Genomic DNA, 20569 nt, shown 5'->3' on the forward strand with positions numbered 1-20569 from the left:
ATTTAGAAAGATGGTAACGATAACCCTGTATGCCAGACAGCAAAAGAGACACAGATGTATTGAATAGTCTTTTGGACTCTATGGGAGAGGGCGAGGGTGGGATGATTTGGGAGAATGGCATTGAAACATGTATAATATCATATGTGAAAAGAATCCCCAGTCCAGGTTCGATGCATGATACAGGATGCTTGGGGCTGGTGCACTGGGATGACCCAGAGGGATGGGATGGGGAGGGAGGTGGGAGGGGGGTTCAGGATGGGGAACACGTGTATATCCATGGCGGATTCATGTCAATGTATGGCAAAACCACTACAATATTGTAATTCGCCTCCAATTAAAATAAATAAATTTATATTAAAAAAAGGCCCAACATCTAAGCAGGCCTTAAAGAACACACACACACACACACACACACACAGACAGACAGACAGACACACAGACACACAAAAGGAATACCTCCACATTGCTTTCTCCCTGCAGTCCCTGGAAACCGCCATTCTACTTTCTATCTCTCTGATTTTGATTCTGCATTTCTCGTATAAAGGGAAGCACATAGTATATCTATTTTTGTGACTGGCTTATTTCACCTAGCATGATGTCCTCAAGGTTTATCCATGTTGTAGTATATATTAGAATTTCCTTCCTTTTTAAGGCTGGATAATATTCCATTGTATATATAAACCACATTTTGCTTATCTGTTCATCCAATGATGGACACCAGGGTTGCTTCCATATTTTAGCTACTTTGAATAGTGCTACTATGAACATGGTTGATCGTTGTACAAATATCTCTTTGAGTCCCTGATTTAAGTTCTTTTTGATATATACCCAGAAGTGCTAAATCATATGTTAATTCTAAATTTACTCTTTTGAGAAAGTATCATAGTGTTTTCTACAGCAGCTGTGCCATTTTATATTCTTACCTATAGTGCACAAGGGTTTCAATTTATCCACATCCTTACCAACACTTGTTACTTTCTGTGTGTGTGTGTTTTGGTAGTAAGCTATGCTTATGAGTATAAGGTGGTATCTCATATCAGTACTTTTGATTTGCACTTCCCTAATGATCAGTGATATTGAGCATCTTTTTATATGCTTATTAACTATTTATATATCTTTGTTGGAGATATGTCTTTTCAAGTTCTTTGCCCATTTTTGGATGAAGTTATTTGTGTTTTTTGTTGTTAAGTTTTAACATGCTGGTTTTTAAACTAACCTCTGGCAATGGGAGTGGCAGCACTCCTAGATAATTGGGTTGATATTTGGATCCTGGTTAGGCAACTTACAGTGTCAAGTTGCATGGAGAAGATTGTGTTCAGTTTAAACATGTCTAAGAAGCTAGTGAGATACCCAAGTGGAAATACGCTTAAAAGGCTATGTGATGGGTCTGGAGTATTAAAAAAAAAAAAGAGCAAGGGGAGGTTTCATTTTGTAATAAGTTCTTCAAGCATGGGACAATGAAGCTTTTAAAGAACTATCTGGCAGTAAGGAGACAGCAGTGCCCACCAAGTATTCTAATTGCCTCCTGCATGTCCCAGCTCCCTTTGAGTTTGGCAGAGATGTACACATAGTCATGGTCAGTGAGCTGTGGGGGAAGTAGCGTGTTTTTCTTTTACACCAAGGCAGTAAAATATTGATGCAGGGTTCTTCCTGTTTTTCTCCCAAAGGGAGACTCAGGAGGCCATGGATTCCAGATGGGCAGCTATAATATGGAAGTGCCTCCATTTAGCTCGGGTCCCTCAGTGTGTAGAACCAAGCCCCTTGACAAGTTACACAGGCCATTCAACATGAAAGAGAAATGACGCTTTTTTTTTTTAAATAGTTTTTTATTTTTTAAATTTTAAAATCTTTAATTCTTACATGCGTTCCCAAACATGAGCCCCCCTCCCACCTCCCTCCCCATAACGTCTCTCTGGGTCATCCCCATGCACCAGCCCCAAGCATGCTGTATCCTGCGTCAGACATAGACTGGCGATTCAATTCTTACATGATAGTATACATGTTAGAGTGCCATTCTCCTAAATCATCCCATCTTCTCCCTCTCCCTCTGAGTCCAAAAGTCCGTTATACACAGCTGTGTCTTTTTTCCTGTCTTGCATACAGGGTCATCATTGCCATCTTTCTAAATTCCATATATATGTGTTAGTATACTGTATTGGTGTTTTTCTTTCTGGCTTACTTCACTCTGTATAATCGGCTCCAGTTTCATCCATCTCATCAGAACTGATTCAAATGAATTCTTTTTAACGGCTGAGTAATACTCCGTTGTGTATATGTACCACAGCTTTCTTATCCATTCATCTGCTGATGGACATCTAGGTTGTTTCCATGTCCTGGCTATTATAAACAGTGCTACGATGAACATTGGGGTACATGTGTCTCTTTCAATTCTGGTTTCCTCGGTGTGTATGCCCAGCAGTGGGATTGCTGGGTCATACGGTAGTTCTATTTGCAATTTTTTAAGGAATCTCCACACTGTTCTCCATAGTGGCTGTACTAGTTTGCATTCCCACCAACTTTTTTATATTCATCCACTGAACACACTCCGTTTAGAGTTGTTGCAGTAGCATAGCCTGCATGGGATTTTATCTCTTTGATGTCTCAGGGACACCATTATAGAGCTGCTGTGTTATGTTGATCTCTTATTCCTTAACAGCATCAATGCCATTGGAGGTTACTGAGCTAAGTAAGATTGTTGACTTTGAAAAGATTAAAATAAGCGGGGTGGTAAAATGTATTGTCTGAAAGAACCTATAATGTAGATTCTTATAACTGGAGTTAACCAGGCATGTGAAAAATCAGAGGCTAGGAAATTAACAGTCAGAGCTTGGTAACTTGATTTTATTAAATATATCAATTTTCTCCTGGTTATATACTGTTACACTCAAGTTATACAACAGAGTGAACTAACTCTGATAGTTCACGTTTAATAAATCTCTTCAGAGTTACTCATGATGTCAGATTAGAGATTTGGTTAATCTTTCTGAGGAATAAAGGGATACTTGGAGAATGAAATGTAGTCTTAAGAATCATAGGTCCTTATGTCCCAGGGGAACCGAGAAGCCAGGTTTTTACTAACATAGGTCATCAGAAATAAAGGACTCATACCCCATGAAAGGGCTTCCCAAGTGGCTTATTGGTAAAGAATCTACCTGTGATGCAGAAGACGCAGGAGAAACCGTGAGGTCGATCCCTGGGTTGGGAAGATACCCTGGAGGAGGGCATGGCAATCCACTCCAGTATTCTTGCCTTGGAGAATCCCATGGACAGACGAGTTGGCAGGCTACAGTCCATGGGGTCACACAGAGGCGGACACATCTGAAGTGGCTGAGCACGTATCCCATGAAAATTCTCCTTGGTTTGGAGCACAGATCAAGAAGTGGGAACCATGCCTTTTTTCCCCACAAAATGTTTTTTACATTACTAAAACAGATGCCAACGTTCAGAAATCAGATTTAATGTGAAAACTTGGCTTGTCTCTTAAAATGGGGGTGTGTCCCCATTCCCCAAGTGGTGCCAGCCGTAGGCTGGAAGAGAAATGACAGAAGTTAGGCTTCCTGCTTTACACAGCCTACACTTGGCCCAACTTGCATTCACTGTACTTAGCCCACAACTCCAGACATTTTGGTTGGAGAGTTTTTTTCTCTATTATAATACTGCTGTACCCTGAGAGAATGAATCTTGTCAGTGATTTAGAATTTACTTTCACCTAATGAATTTTCACTTAGTTCATTTATTCTGATAAGCATATTCCTCAAAAATACCATATTTTGGATGAGTTAAGGAGACTTTGTAGAGGAAATGGCTGTTATCTCTGCTACAGCATGTGCTGTGTGACTGGAAAATCTCATATAAAGGGAACGTTTTCTGTTCCCTTCATAATTTCTTCCTCATCGCTGCTAATTACTTTACCAATGCTTATTGAGATCCTAATAGCGTATGATATCACTTATATGTGGAGTCTAAAACACGACACAAATGAAGCTATTTATGAAACTGAAACAGGATCCGGGACACAGAGAACAGTCTGGTGCTTGCCGAGGGAGTGGAGGGTGGGAGAGGGTTGGGTCAGGAGTTTGGGATTAGCAGATGCAAACGCAGAATGGATAAATGACACGGTCCTACTGTATAACACAGGGAGCTATATTCAATATCCTGTGATAAACCATAGTGGAAAAGAACCTGAAAATGAATGTCTGTGTGTATAATTGAGTCATTTTGCTATATAGCAGTAATTAACATTGTTCTTCAACTATACTTCAATAAAAATAAATTTTAAAAAGTTTAAAAATATAAAGTTATCTAGACCATACCCCCCTGAAAAAGGTCAAAATACAGCTGTTGGCTACCAGAAGCCCAACTCATTTGTGGGATTGGTAATCTCAGCACAGAGATAAGCACGATCATGCTGGCACACCAAGGTGAGAATGGGGATGGGGAGAGAGAGCTGAACTTTGCCTGGGAAAGCTGGAGGAGTTTTCACAGTGGAGGGCACATTTCATCTAGGTTTTAATTGATAAGTAAGAGTTCTTTGAACTTTCTGAAATAAATGAGCTTAAACTTGCCTGTAGTGTAAATAGTTTAAAACCCCTTATCTGTGATTTTCAGTGGGGCGTTAAAAAGTTGTCTTCACCTTGTATAGTAATGTGGGACCCTTAAAACAAAACCCTTTTAGTAATCAATGGGAAAATGGGATGATGTGCAACCTTTAAAACATTTTGTCAAACATTAGAAAAAAATCTCTTCCTATCAATCATAAATTATAGGAAAATAAAAAAATAGTAAAATTAATAATTATTCAGAACATTGTATTTAAACATTAGAAACACTGAGAATTATTGTGTTTCATTTCTTCGTAAAATCTTGTCAGGTTGCAACAGCGCTAGCTTTCTTTTTATGGCATAACTTACAGTATTGAGCTAGCATCTTTTCTGTGCCTTGAATTATCATAGTCTGAAGTCTAAATCTTAGACTTAAGTGGAGAGTGAAAAAGTTGGCTTAAAGCTCAGCATTCAGAAAACGAAGATCATGGCATCTGGTCCGGGGAAACAGTGTCAGACTTTATTTTTTTGGGCTCCAAAATCACTACAGATGGTGATTGCACCCATGAAATTAAAAGACGCCTACTCCTTGGAAGAAAAGTTATGACCAACCTAGATAGCATATTGAAAAGCAGAGACATTACTTTGCTGACTAAGGTCCGTCTAGTCAAGGCTATAGTTTTTCCAGTGGTCATGTATGGATGTGAGAGTTGTACTATAAAGAAAGCTGAGTGCCGAAGAATTAATGCTTTTGAACTGTGGTGTTTGGAGAAGACTCTTGAGAGTCCCTTGGACTGCAAGGAGATCCAACCAGTCCATTCGGAAGGAGATCAGCCCTGGGATTTCTTTGGAAGGAATGATGCTAAAGCTGAAACTCCAGTACTTTGGCCACCTCATGTGAAGAGTTGACTCTCTGGAAGAGACTCTGATGCTGGGAGGGATTGGGGGCAGGAGGAGAAGGGGCCGACAGAGGATGAGATGGCTGGATGGCATCACTGACTCGATGGACGTGAGTCTGAGTGAACTCCGGGAGTTGGTGATGGACTGGGAGGCCTGGCGTGCTGCGATTCATGGGGTCGCAAAGAGTCGGAGACGACTGAGCGACTGAACTGAACTGATAAGTCTAAATCAAATTCAAAACAGCTTATCCTTTGTACTTTCAAAGTTGTGAAATTTCTGAGTGTTTTAAAATAATTATTTTTGTGCTGAGTCTTCACTGCGCGCAGGCTTTTCCGTAGTTGTGGCGAGCCAGGGGGGTTCTCTCGTTATGTGCGGGCTCCTCGCTGTGGTGGCTTCTCTTGTTGCGAGCTTGGGCTCTAGGCGTGCGGGCTTCAGTAGTTGCAGCTTCAGGGCTCTAGAACAGTCTCAGTAGTTGTGGTGCACAGGCTCAGTGGCTCTGCGGCATGTGGGATCTTTCCAAATTGGGGATTGAATGTGTGTCTCCTGTATTTCCAGGTGGATTCTTTACCACTAAGCCACCAGGGAAACCCCCTCGCAGAGGTTTTGTTTTGTTTTTTTTTTAACGTGAGTTATTTGGCTGGTATCATCTCCTTTGGGACATCTTCATCCTTTTTGTCATGACTGCGTTCATTCTTTGATGTTGTTGCTTCTGTCTTCACAAAGTTCCTCTGGCTGTGAATTCAGAGTCTCACATCCAGCATCAGTGTCAAAATTCTCACTGTTAGCTATCAATGGGGATTGATACTGGATTTAAATTCCAGTTCCAGCAGTAGAATCTTTTGCTTCTCTGCTTCACTTTCATCTTTGTTGACCAGTTTTCACTTTGGGTTATCCATTTTCATGTCCTTTGGTTTTATCACTGGAAGACAGAAAGCACCACTCCTTGCTTTGCTGTCTGTACATGAACTGATTACAGATGTCTTGTGAGTAACCACAGACAGACTTTGAAAGAAGCAGTGTGACTGGTCACTGATCAAGCTGAACATCTGTTACATATGTAGTGATCTGTGTACTGAAGAGCTGGCAGGGGAATTTCTGTTTGATGCAGCTATTCAAAATCACAGTGAATAGACTGGTAACTGGAATATAAACTTGTGTTGTTGAGGGTTTGGTGGTGTTGAACTGCAGGACTCCAGGCTTCCCTGTCCTTCACCATCTCCCAGAGCATCTTGTTCTCTGTCGTCCCCTTCTCCTCCTGCCTTCAATCTTTCCCAGCATCAGGATCTTTTCCAGTGAGTAGACTCTTCACATCAGGTGGCCAAGTATTGGAGCTTCAGCATCAGTCCTTCCAATGAATATTCAGGGTTGATTTCCTTTAGAATAGACTGCTTTGATCTCTTTGCTTTTCAGGGAGCTCTCAAGAGTCCTCTCCAGCACCACAGCACCATTAACTGAACTGTGGTAACTGAAATCGATGTATCAAAACAGTGCAAAGCCAGGACTCTCTCTATGGATATCTGGTGTTTTTTTGGCTGTGTGGCATGTTAGGTCTTAGTTCCCAGACTAGGGATTGAACCTGCGTGAAGGCAGTTGCAACCCACTACAGTACTCTTGCCTGGAAAATCCCGTGGACGGAGGAGCCTGGAAGGCTGCAGTCCATGTGGTTGCTGAAGGTTGGACACGACTGAGCGACTTCACTTTCACTTTTCACGTTCATGCATTGGAGAAGGAAATGGCAACCCACTCCAGTGTTCTTGCCTGGAGAATCCCAGGGATGGGGGAGCCTGGTGGGCTGCCATCTATGGGGTCGCACAGAGTCGGACATGACTGAAGCGACTTAGCAGCTTAGCAGCAGCAGCCTTGCACTGAAGTGTGGAGTCTTAATCATGGGACCACCAGGGACGTCCCTGTGGGTATCTGGAGTGGCTGTTCCCACTCTGTGTGGGAGGTTCAGCTGAGTGCCGGTGTGGCCCTCATTTGTGTCATTGTGGCAGCCAAATTGCTTCTCACAGTCTCCATACATGTGTGGGGTGGGGGTTCCTCCCTGGGTTGAACTGTTCTGGGGCCACTTCTGGGTCACCGTGTCATTAATCAGAATGCGAGGGGCAGCCAGGCTGCTGCTGGCGAGCACTTCTGTGTTCACAGCAGGGTTCTGACAGCAGCCTCCCTGAGTATGTGGTGCCTTCCCTTCCTTCACAAGCGAGGTGAGCAGAAATCACCCTTGCCTGGGAAGTCAGTCACTTACTGTCAAGCTGGGCTTTGCCACATGCCTATCTGCTGCTTAACCTCTTTGAATCCTGCTTTCCTCATCTGTTTATTTAAAAAAAAGAAAGGTTTCACATACCTGATTTATAAGAATATCTTGAGTACATGGGAAGTGTATGTTAACATCAGGCAGATGTGAGCAGATGTTCTGGGGATGATGAATAACTGAATCATTGAGATATGTTTCTTGGATTTAAAATGAAATACAACAAAGACCTCTAATGTCTCAGCAAAATCAATATCCCCAGCTTTTGTTTATTTTGACGCACCACATGACATGCAAGGATCTTAGGTCCCCAGCCAGGGATTGAACTTGTCTCTGCTGCAGTGGAAGCGCAAGAGTCTTAACCACTGGCCACCGGGAAGTCCCCTCCTCAGCTTTTAGACATGGCCTCATGTGAGACTTCACTGGTTTCCCAGCTCCACCTTGCAGTGGCTTCTAGTTGCTCTTTTCTCACTTAGCTCCCTTCATGGTGAAGTTCAGCAAATTGACTCATAATCCGTCAGTACACGAAGTGAGTTCAGACAGCCTCCTCCGTGAAGGTGGACCTTATTTTTCCATTGATAGTAACACAGGGAAGATAGAGCACACAGGAGTTGGTCTCTTAAAGAAGCAGGCTGCAGGTGGTGCCCAGCTGGTAGCCATTTTGAAGGATGAATTTTCAATAGCTTAGAGTATAAATGTCAAGCATTCTTTTCCTGGTTCAAAAATAAATATTTCAAGTAAAGTCAGCATAAATAGATTTGTCTCGGGTTGATCTGAGATGCTCATTACTTACCTGTGGATTTTTAGCTTTACGTCTGGATTGAAGAATTTGGTGAAATAAGCACATTAGTAGAATGTTGTTGGTTTAGCAAAGGTTTCCTTCATCTGTAAGATATTATCCTATAATTGCTTCAGACCTTCAGAATGTGTAGTATAGTGAGCATTTGTAGACATGTTCTCTTTTTACATGGTGTACTAATGTGGAATTTGTTGGAGAGGGAAAAAAATCTATGACTTATTATTGAAGAATAGAAATAGAGATTATTTTTATCATGAATGAAGCTACTTATAGAATTTGATTAGGTTATCTTATTTATTTTATTCTAATTTTGGCAAGTTATTTAAGGAAAGTGAGATTATTTCAGTGCTTCCATGTACATCTGTGATGACATTTTTTCAATAGCTGATAGAACTTTCTTCCAATCACAAAAAGCTTCCGTATTCCAGCTTAGATAAATGTTACCTTCCTTTCCTTCCCTTATTCCCCCAAAACTAAAACCAAAGTAAGAATATATAATTCCATTTTTATTAGATACCTTTTTAATATAAGAAGCAGTGCTGTTACTCTTTGATCAGGGAAATTACTCCCTGCTTATGAAAAGCAAATGTGAATTAGAACTTTAAGACGGTTCTTTAGCTTCCAAAACTGTTATCTATCCATAGTTTTCTGTTTTTTTTTTTCCATTAGAGGATAATTGCTTTACAACGTTGTGTTGGTTTTTGCTGTACAACACCTCAAATCAGTCATAACTACATACAGCATTCTATTTTCAACAGATTTTTCATGATGAAGAAGTAACCTTTGAAAATGAAATAGGTGTTCTTTCTAATATCAGTCATCTTAATTTTAATTGCTTCATATATTTTGAAATTTGTATTAGGTCAGGTACTTTTGTTACTATGTATGCTCATTCACTTAGTCGTGTTTGACTCTTTGCGACCCCATGGACTGTAGCCTGTTAGATTCCTCTATCCATGGAATTCTCCAGGCAAATATTGGAGTGAATTGCCATTTCCTCCTCCATTTTTTACTATAAATATTTGGAATTCATCACAACTGAGATTAGCATAAGAATTAAGTTACATTTTAATGATTAATTCCCTGTTAGTAGTCAGTACAACCAGTCTAATGACAGAAATTTAAGAGTTATTTTTCAACTAATTGCATTTTTAGATCGACTCCTCCAAAATTGCCTTTCTCTTTATGACATATAGAATTGCTGCTTATTATATATAACCTGAGAAGGAAATGGCAACCCACTCCAGTATTCTTGCCTGGAGAATCTCATGGACGGAGGAACCTGGTAGGTTACAGTCCATGGGGTTGCAAAGAGTTGGACATGACTAAGCGACTTCACTTTCACTTTCATATATAACCTGGCAGAATTAGCAGAATTGAGAAGAGATTCTTGTGAGAGTGAAGATACTCAGAAGCTGACACTGACCTAGTTGAGATGGTATAAACACGAAGCATCCAGAATTATGGATTAGAACAAGTCTTTAAAATATTTGAGGTGTCATTTAATATTTATTGAAAATGACTCAACATCAGATATTTGTTCTTCAAGGTTTGATTTTGTGAAGGTGGAAACCAGAACAATAATGCAATTGGGGGAAAAAAAAAACTAGCTGGAATTAATGTTAGGATTTTTTTTTTTTCCTGAAACAGAAGTTAGTCATTTTCTTCTCAAAGGTTTTGTGGGTTTGCATACCCAGGCATTCCTGGCTTAACTGATATCAGAGTATTTATAGATTTAGTTTCACATGGGAGCACTAGTGATTTTAGGCAGGTTTCCCAGCTTTCAGTTCAAATTTCACACAACTGGGGGACATGGACAACTTATTTTTTGTAAAGAGGTTGGTCAGGAGTTGGGCGTGTAATTGAAATTATTCCTTGAATGCAAATGAAAGCTTTTGGATATCATCCTGATTTGCTTAAAAATTAGGGCATTTAGGGACCCTGGCAGTCTAGTGGTTAAGGCTCTGCCTTCTAAATACAGGGGGTGTGGGTTTGAGCCCTGGTCAGGGAACGACGATCCCATATGCCATAGGGTGCAGGCACAAATTCTTTAAAAATTAATTAAAAACAATGAAAAAATTAGGGCTTGTCATGGTTTTCTGGGAATTGATTTCTTTGTGAAGTTTTGCAGGAATTATTAATTCATTTGTAGAAAATACATTTTCTTGAAAGATGTCAGTGTTTTCATACATTATAAAATCCACAGAATGAACTGCTCCAGAGTTCTTCCCTGTTTTCTAAAAAAAATGTCACTTTAGTTCTGTGGTTCTCTATTACACATGTCTGGATTTTGTGAAGATGGTGAGAGATTGCCTGTAGCTCCTGTGATAGTTGCCCCTTTCATCTCCTTTCCCTGTGTGCTGACCCTTTAGATGCACTAGGAACTTGTTGCATCCACGGCCCAGTCTCCTCAGCGACTTTGACATCATTTGGGTCTACACCCAAGCTGTCCAACTCGAGGACGTGGCCTCTGTGAAAAGGAAGATAAGCCCTTAGGTCAGGGCTTATCTGGTAGCCCTGGAACATCTTTTTTAAAAAGTGTGGAATTCACCTGTAAACTTTCTAGGTCTTATTTTTGCCTCTAGCTGAAATTTTCACTTTATCTCTGACCTCCATTCATTAGCTGCTTTGTTAAGGTTACAGCATCCAGAATTACGGGTTAAAACAAGTCTTTAAAATATTTAAGGTGTGATTTAATGTCTGTAGGACATGATTCAAAATTAGTAGTTTCTTCTTTGAGCTTTGGTTTTGTGAAAGTGGAAACAAGGGTCATAATAAGATTAAAAAGAAAGAACTAGCTGACACTCACTTTAGGATTTTTTTTCCCCCTTTTCTCTTAAGATGTAAGATAGTCATTTTCTTCTCAGAGGTTTTGTGGCTACTTTGATTTCAGCCACAAGCTTCCTGGGCTCATCTTTGCCAGCTCTCCTATCTGCTTGTTCTGACGACCACTTAGAGCATCTTTTTAAGCCAAACGTGCTAGCAACAGAGCTTCAGACTTGCTTAGCGCTATAATTCTGTCTCTGAACTCAGGATGCTTTCTAAGATGCTCTCCAAGTGATTAAGATATTAGAAAGTTATGTCTTTCAACCATCTTTGACAAGGAAACTTCTTTATTAAGTATTATAATTATGGCACCTGATAAAATTTACTGGATTACACAGCCAAATTATTTAATTCACAAAAGTATATAGATTATTCTCTTTCTGCTTCCCCACCAATATGACAGTAAGATCTTAATTTCCCATTTTCTCTCTTGAGCTATCTTAGAGGAAAATGTTCTATCTAATTTTAGTCACTTTGAAGATACGTGTATAGTAGCTGGAACTAATAGGTGATAAAACATGACCCATAAGAAGCCCTCCTGATTGGGCCTTCCTGCCCTCATGTAGTGACTGATAAGCTCATTCATAAATTAGCTTTTACTTGGCTGTCAGGACTTGAGTGACTTTGCAGGCTATATTTTGGGGAGCCCTTTACTAACTTTACCTCCAACCCCAACCTTTCTCAATAGGAGCCAGAGCCACCCTTGTGAATGGCCCTGTGCCAGCACCCAGCCCACTGCCTCTGATGGTCTGTCTGTGTCCCTGAACTTGACTGTAAGCTTGTGAACACCAGGAATTGTTCCTTATTCATTGCTATGGGTCTTCGCATTTCACTGCACTGTAGAGACACTGGACTGGTGTGAGGTTTAGAGGAAGTGTGTGTAAAGAAGGCATTTCATCTCAATAGCTGTTACCTGCTATTAAGATATTTTCTATGGCAAATTATTTTCTTTATGGAGCATCTATTGGTGTTTAATAAAAAAGAGATGATCACATGCAAGGTAATTTCTGGGAAACTCTCCAAATGATGAAAGTTTCAGAAAGTTGTATCTTCCAACTGTCTTTGATGAGCAACTTCTTTATTAAGTATTATAATTATGGCACCGAAGTAGGTTTTTGATAAATATTTGCAGGTTGTTAAAACCAGTCAGTCTGCATAAATTCTAAAGCATATTTTCAAATGTGTTAGACACATTTTTTAAAAGAGAGAGGTCCTATATTGCATATAGTATGGTGGTTAAAAGGCCAGTCTTTGTCAGCTGTCTAAAGTTTTTATCCCTACTCTGTTCCATCCCAGCTATTTGAGGAATAAAGAAATCTACTTCCTAAGGGTGTTAGGGAGATTCATTTATTCAGATAAATCTGTGCTTGCTGTGTGCAGGGTTTAGAGAGCTTTGATTTTGCAGAGACAAACTATAAACAAGTAAACACAGAAAATAGAATCTCAGATTGTGATAAGGGTTAGGAGGAAGATAAACAGAGAGAGGTGGTTGGGGTGGTGCATGAGTCGAGGCTAGGGGGAAGCTGGGGGAGGGGGGGTGCAGGGCCCTGAAGTGATATCATATGATATTTGTCTTTTAGTAGTTATAGATAACTACTGAGGACCTATGATTTGGGAGAATGGCATTGAAACGTGTATAATATCATATAAGAAACGAATCGCCAGTCTAGGTTTGATGCAGGATACAGGATGCTTGGGCCTGGTGCACTGGGATGACCCAGAGAGATGGTATGGGGACGGAAGTGGGAGGGGGGTGGTTCAGGATTGGGAACACGTGTACACCTGTGGCGGATTCATGTTGATGTATGGCAAAATCAATACAGTATTGTAAAGTAAATAAAGTAAAATAAAAAAATATGGGTTTAGAGTTAAGTTTAGAAATTAATAAGTTCTTATTTTAACTTGTTTAGAAATAAGTTCTCTTATTTCATGGAGAAGACGATGAAACCCATGAATAGGACAGCATAGATAGGAGGAGTCGAGGCAGGGGCCGGATCTGGAGAGTCGGGGCAATGGGCTTGCCCGCCTGCAGGGCCAGGGCAGCCCCTTGCCTTTGTGAAGACAGTGTGACTTTAGTTTTGTTTTTCAGTTTTCTGTAGAGACACGAGTGTAGAAGTGCAAACACTGTGATAAATGGCAAGTGAGTAACACACAGTGACAAGAAGGGCAAGTGGCTTGGGATCTCGTTGTGGGAGACCCAGGGGGAGTTGGTGGGGGGGACAGCACAGGGTCTCCTGACCCTGGGTAAAGAGGGCATCTGGTCCTCAGAGCCAGCCGAGTGTTGCCACGTTGGGGTGTGGGCTCCGGATGCTAACTCTGCCATATTTTCCAGAGAAGCAGAAACCTGAATGTCTATGTGAAGTTTCCAGATTTAAAAATGTTGGCTCAGATTTAAAAAAAACCTTATAGTGGGCGGACAACATGCCTCTGTGGGCTGCCAGGCTGAAACATCTGCTGCAAGCCCTTTGCTGTGATAAAGGGGATTAAAGGAAGAATGATGCACGCTAACATGTTAACCATTTAGCCTTACGCCCAGAACATAGCCAATACAGAGGGAGAAGAGGGACTTTTTATTAACTACAGTGTTCATGAGTTTCATTGCCTTTGCCATTAATTTGTTTAGTTACCTCTCAATCCATATGAAAGATTAAATATTATCCCACTCAAGTGACTTACAAGTGGTAGTTGCTGTCATTTGCCTGTGAATAATGTCAGTTATTGGCTTCATTCATTTGTTGAGTGAATTTTATATTCATGGTATGAAAGTCAACAATAACCTAGGCTAATTCGTGTGATAACAGAAAGGATGGGCATTTCTTGGTGATTCACTCGTCTCTCATTTGCTGTGGGCTTCCTTTGCTGGGCACACCTTGCCTGCATCACTTGTCCTTGGGCTTTGGCACAGTGGGTCTCCAGTCCTTCTGGCCAGTATTAGCTGCCTGGGAAGTGGGAAGGAACTGTGGCAAAAATGCCATCACAGATCAGGCAAAAGATGACGGAAAATGCAGCCTTATGACGCGATGTCCTGTTTAGAGGCTTTTCATCAGTTTTAATGAAACACAGATGTGCCCAAAGCAAGTTTATTTTATTTTCTCCAGGAAAAAAAAAAAAAAACAAAAAACCAAACACGCTTCATTTTGTAAGGCCCGTCCCACATCGTTTTGTATTACAAGGATCGTGTTTGATGTGTTGCAATCCACTGGTGATTGTCATGGGGGAATTTTATTCAGCACAGGCATCTCGGGTGGTTTGGCAACGAGTTCAAATTCTGGAGCATCACAGAGAGGAATGCTGGGAGTAACAAATATACTTGACTATTTCTAATAGATTAAAGGCTTATAAAAATGTGTCTCCCTCCCAACTCCAATAAGGTTTTGTTTTGTTTTTGAATTGTTTTAAAAAGAGGTCATTTTGTTACAACAAGATTATGCTAAGGACTTGAAAATAATTTTTTTTTTCCCCTGGGAAAAAAATCTTACCTATAAATGCAAGTTCTTAATCGAATCAATGTTTTTCTCTAAATTTTTGCTGCAGATCATGGAGGAAACAAACACTCAGATTGCTTGGCCATCAAAACTGAAGATTGGTGCCAAATCCAAGAAAGGTAAACGATGCGAGATGGAGAAATTGGTGGTTGTGATAATGCAGACTGTGGGATACCCGCAGGTTTCCTGGGGATTAAAATCAGCCTTTATCCTTATCATAGTTGTTCCCAAATATTTGTTATATAGCAGTATTTAGGAAGGATTATCATAATGCAAAATAACATAACTTTTTGATTCAACAACAGAATAATATTTTTAAGTATTCTGTAATAATAGACATGCTATTATAGAAGATTATTGTAGCATCTAATGATTTCAAGGATGACCATCTAGTGGCCACGAGTCATGGTAATTCCCCACACGTAATAACGTGTTTTTAACACACAGACTCCCTCTGTTTACACTTTAGACTTCTTGTTTATGTCCCAGATTTAACAGTTGATTATTTTCACCTCCAATTTGATAGGAACTTAGATTTCCTTTCCTAACTGCTGCTTCTCCTCTTTGTCTATCACACAGCAAAGAACACACAGGATTTTTCTTTTAGGCCAAGCATTTTCCTTGTCTTTTTTTTTTTTTTTTCCCTGCTTTAACCTAGAGGACACTCACTGGTGCATGGATGGTCAGAAATGAAAGCATAGGACCCTTAGTTTCCTTCCAAGATTACATGTTATTTTCATATTTTCATTATTACATATTATGGATAGCTTTTTTTTGGTATAACCTCAGTGTCAAGAAACTTTGTTGCATATGCTTCATTAAAAGATGCCCGTAGTCACTAGGAGATAATGGAGAACCATCACCAAGCAATTCAGAAAATGGTGGTGTGAGCTGAGTGTTGTCTGTTGTGGTCTAGCTTTTTTGTTGTTGCTGTTGAGTTTTGTGTTTGCGCCCCCTTCTCTCTATGACCGTTATTGCTAAATGATGCTGAACACTGCAAGATTTGTCAGCTTTCTTGTTTCTGGTCATCCAGATTGCCTTCTTTTAATCTCATTTTATTAGAGCTACTCATCCCTTGGAATGTAAGTTATTTTACAGCTTGTTGCGAGTGTTGTTATCTGGACTTCAGTGGACTGGAATTCCTGTTGACACTCTGACCTTGTTACTTTCAATATTTGTGACGACGGTGGCAAGAGCAGGGAAGCTTTTATGCTAAACAGTCCTAAGAAAACATAGTGAATTTCCAAGTGGAATTCCACAACTCTGTAGGAATCTTACGTTTGCTTCGTGCTATAGGATATATCTCGGAGAAGGCAATGGCACCCCACTCCAGTACTCTTGCCTGGAAAATCCCGTGGACGGAGGAGCCTGGAAAATCCCGTGGACGGAGGAGCCTGGAAGGCTGCAGTCCATGGGGTCGTTGAGGGTCAGACACGACTGAGCTACTTCACTTTCACTTTTCACTTTCATGCATTGGAGAAGGAAATGGCAACCCACTCCAGTGTTCTTGCCTGGAGAATCCCAGGGATGGGGGAACCTGGTGGGCTGCCGTCTCTGGGGTCGCACAGAGTCGGACACGACTGAAGCGACTTAGCAGCAGCAGGATGGGATATATCTGTCTCCAGTGTGCTGAGATGTGCTATACTTATGCAGGAGGAGAAGCTGCCACTAGCTGGCTGCCTCCCTATTTGGTTGTTTGCAGCTGTTCAAAAATCCCTGGCCTGCCATTTGAAAAAGTTGGAATTTGAACATGAACTGGAGCCTCCTTCCGTGTTGTCACGTATTTTTACTTAAAGAATGACATGAGTTTCATTACTAGCCTAATAAAAATGTAATTTGATCAGTCCCTAAAGAAAAGCCCCAAGGAAACATGAATATTACAACAATCCCAGATAATTTTGGATGGCTTATTCTCTTCCATTATCCATGCTACAGTTTTTGTCCCCCTATCGTGGGAAACTGAGAATTATTCATTTTATTCATTTTTTTAAAATTTAAAATGTGGTTGCAACTTTAGAGATGTTAGATAATATGGATCGAATAGATTAAGATAAGGTTTTAGATCGGTTTCTGGTCATGGATCCATTTAACCTGTTCAGAGTAGCCAACTCTATTCCACACTGTGATGATACATTTTGCTTTGAAAATAAGAGTATCTCAGCAGTACATTTGAGGGCATTTAGCATAATTTCCACATGGTTAAAGTTAACTTTTGGAATCATGCCTAAGAATTGATCCCTGAAGGCCTATGTCTAAAGACATCCTTCAATTTTTTTTATTATTTATGAAGTGCCATAAATGTACACAATACTGAATGATAGCAGAATGTGCCAAAAGAGAGAGATTGAGCTCAGGGAAGAAAGAAAAAAAAAATGTGTTCCTCAGAGGAAATTACTCCAGAATTGACTTGATTTGCCCTTAGTACTTAAACACACAGCTGCTGAATTACATTTTGGCTTACATCCCTGATATGTGTATTCCTGTATACTTTTCAAATGGTCTTAGAGATGAAATTTGTGTGACTATAGATTGTATTTAGTAAAAGTCAAGTGGCAGGAGCGCTTTAGAAGGTAATTATTTGCTTTTTTACCTGACCCTTTCTTACCTCTGAATGTTGTTGACAAAAGAGTTAGTGTTCTTAATTTTAAGCTTTCTTCATTCCAAACTATTATTATTATATTATTTGGTCAAGAGACCAAAGAATATAAAGGTATCTAGGGACTCATGCCATGTTTTGGATGATTATTAACTTCTAAGTCCCATGGTGATGTGAAGGTTTGGAATTTGCAGATGATCCCTCGTGTGCCAGAGAGACAGTGCCGCCATGTGTTTGTATTGTATTTCACGTTTAGATTTATGATGCTTATTGATTGAATGTTTGAGCCTAGACAAATGTTTTTCATGGCTACTGTTGCCATAGTCTGTCCCTTTCTTTACCTTATGGGAATTAGTCCTGCATTTTTCACGAAGTCCTGTCGAAACTTTTTCAAGTCATCAGTCCTTTATTGGAGCAGCTGTATGTGTGAGTAGCTATATGACTCCTTGGGTTGATGTGTTAGTAGGATCCTGCTTGGCAGAAAGGCAGAAAGCCAGCATCCTGAATTTGCCATCATGTAAGGAACTTAAGATTCTTCTCTGGAGAAGGAAACAGCAACCCACTCCAGTATTCTTGCCTGGAGAATTCCATGGACAGAGGAGCTGGCAGGCTCCAGCCCACGGGGTCACAAAGAGTCAGACATGACTGAGCGACTAACGCACTAGAGATTCTGGTTTAGTAGGTCTGGGATGGGACTGGAAATCCATATATTTAACAAGTTCCCCTGGTGGTTCTTAAGGTTGAGTTTGGGAAACAAAAATCTCATCATCTGATATGGAAATACCATTATTTAGTGACTAGGGAGACCATGGGGCTTCCCATGTGTTCAGAAGGGAATGGATGAATGATGACTGCTATCGGAAAACAGGCAGGATCCTCCAGCGGCCGCTTCTCTGAAACAGTGTCCATCTTGGCTCCTAAAGAACTGCATCTATATGGATTCATTAATTTTGTGTCTCTGTCCTCTTTGCAGTCAGCATGAGTGAGTTTAGAGTGACAGTGACCTCGCTCTTCAGTGCCTGTGTGAGTGTCATTTGGGGTACAAGACTGTCTGGTGTTTGTCCCCTCCATCTGCCCCTCTTCCTTCCATGTCACCCTTCTACCCCCTTCTTCTCTCCCCTTATCCTCCCCTTTACCTTTCTTCATTCCCTTTAACCATAGAGAATACAGTGGAAAAAAGTACTAGGAATATTGTCATTTGGTAAGCAGGGCATTTTGGGGAAGTGCATGTTTTGTGATATAAACTCAGGGACTATAAAACTTAAAAAAAAATTCCCAAGTGTTTGAAATCATTGAGAGATTGAATCCTCAGTCAAAAAGAACTAAGAATTTAAGATTCAGTAAGATTCAGTATCTTAAATTTACGTAGGCAATTGGGCATTCAAATAGGCAAGCCTAGGATTATCTTGATGGGGGCCGTGATTAAGAAAATCAAGCAAAACATAGTATTTCTACTGTACAGCATAAATTTGTTTTGAGTAGAAGAAAATAAAAATCTCTCCAACTGTTAGATTTAGAATAATAGAAGGTTCTGCTTTCCATAGAAAGACGTGAGGTTTGTTCCTGTGAGAGCAATATTTAAGAATCAAGGGACTTCCTGGCAGTGCAGTAGATGAGAATCGGCCTGCCAGTGCAAGGGACACGGGTTTGATGCCGGGTCTGGGAAGATTCCATGTACTGCGGGACGAGTAAGCTTATGTGCCACAACAGCTGAGCCTGTACTCTAGAGCCTTGAACTGCAACTGCTGAGCCCACATGCCACAACTCTTGAAGTCAGGATGCCTCAGAACCTGTGCTCAGCAGCAAGAGAAGCCACCACCATGAGAAGCCGTCATACTGTAACGAAGAGTAGCCCCTGCTTGCGCAACTAGAGAAAGCCCACACACAAAGCAAAAAAGACCCAGTGCAACCAAAAAAAAACCACAAAAAAACAAAAAACAAAAAACAATTAAAGTTCTGGGAGTTCCCCGATGGCCTAGAGGTTAGGATTCCAGGCTTTCACTGCGGTGGTGCAGGTTCAGTCCCTGGCTGGGAAACTGAGATCCCACAAGCTGCACAGTGCAGCCAAAAGTTAATAATTGTATAATACCACAGAAGCATACTAACAGAGAATGATTTCAGGTACTCATTAAACTTTTGAATGTTATTCTGAATCACAGCCTATTTTAAAATAAATGCAGCTTCATTAAAGTACAGATTACATTCTGAACAAGTTTGACTGTTTTGCTAAATACAAGTCCTGCCAAAGCTGCCTTAACAAATAGATAAAAGTGATTTGTAAGGAGAACTTATTGCGTTGTTATGATCATCCTGCACGCTCCTTGACGTTAGATGGGCTTATTCCCTCAAATAGGTAAACATTTGTCTTAAAATCTTATTCTTGCTTTTAATTTGCTTATCAGTCCTGTTTCTTCTTAGACTAGCCAAGGTGGATGTGGCTACGAATTGTTTAAAGTTTGTATGCCAAATTCCATGTAAGTAAGATCAGCATTAATAAAGCTTTATTGCCTTTTGTTCTGGGAAGAGTTGTCCTGCAGAGTTTAACTAAGTGATAGCAACTGTGGTCTGCAAGTGTTTCTGTTACGACAGTTTCAGTGCCCCAAGACAGCCGGAGTGGAAGGTGTTGGCTGGGTTGCCTGATGTTTTGAAGGCCATTTGGCACCAAGTCTGGCCGTTCTCTTCCTCCTGGAATAAACAAGAAGATCATCAGAATTCTATGGGGCTTTATTATTGTTGGTTGTCTTCCATCAGAACAAGCAACATCTAATATAGAATCTTCGTGTGAGAAAAAATGTAGACTTTTCGCTTAATTTTTTTCCAGAGGAAAATGTATTGTCAAGTGTACTAAAGCTTCTATTGTGTGTTCACATGGGACTTGATGATGCTTCTCCCTTGGTATTTATTGCTCAAAGGGCAGGGGGCAGAAAGAGGGCCTGGCGCAGCATATGGACGACAGTGTTCCCAGTGGTGGGTTTCGACCACGATATTTGTGTATTGTGGGGTCACAAGCGGCATGTACACAGACCACAACCAGATTAGAGAAACAAACTTCAGAGTGTGAGAGCATCGTTTCATGAAACCTTTAGTCAGGTCTGTCACTGTTTTTATGTATGAAGAAACACACACGTATATATTATTCAGTCATGGTGTGAAATGGGGCTTCCCAGGTGA

The 20569-nt window shown here is 40.6% G+C and overlaps 1 protein-coding gene across 14 annotated transcripts in view; it reads left to right on the top strand.

The window, feature by feature from the left end:
- The window catches only part of BICC1 (BicC family RNA binding protein 1), a 397066-nt gene that overhangs the window by 220452 nt on the left and 156045 nt on the right, over positions 1-20569 (top strand). For all 14 annotated transcript variants that reach the window (XM_060406437.1, XM_060406436.1, XM_060406439.1 and 11 more), the window contains one exon: positions 14852-14921. In XM_060406437.1, the coding sequence (XP_060262420.1) occupies positions 14852-14921 (70 nt within the window). The remainder of the gene's footprint in view (positions 1-14851; positions 14922-20569) is intronic.

Source organism: Ovis aries, chromosome 25 (assembly GCF_016772045.2).
Source record: "Ovis aries strain OAR_USU_Benz2616 breed Rambouillet chromosome 25, ARS-UI_Ramb_v3.0, whole genome shotgun sequence".
Classification (NCBI taxonomy): domain Eukaryota; kingdom Metazoa; phylum Chordata; class Mammalia; order Artiodactyla; family Bovidae; genus Ovis; species Ovis aries.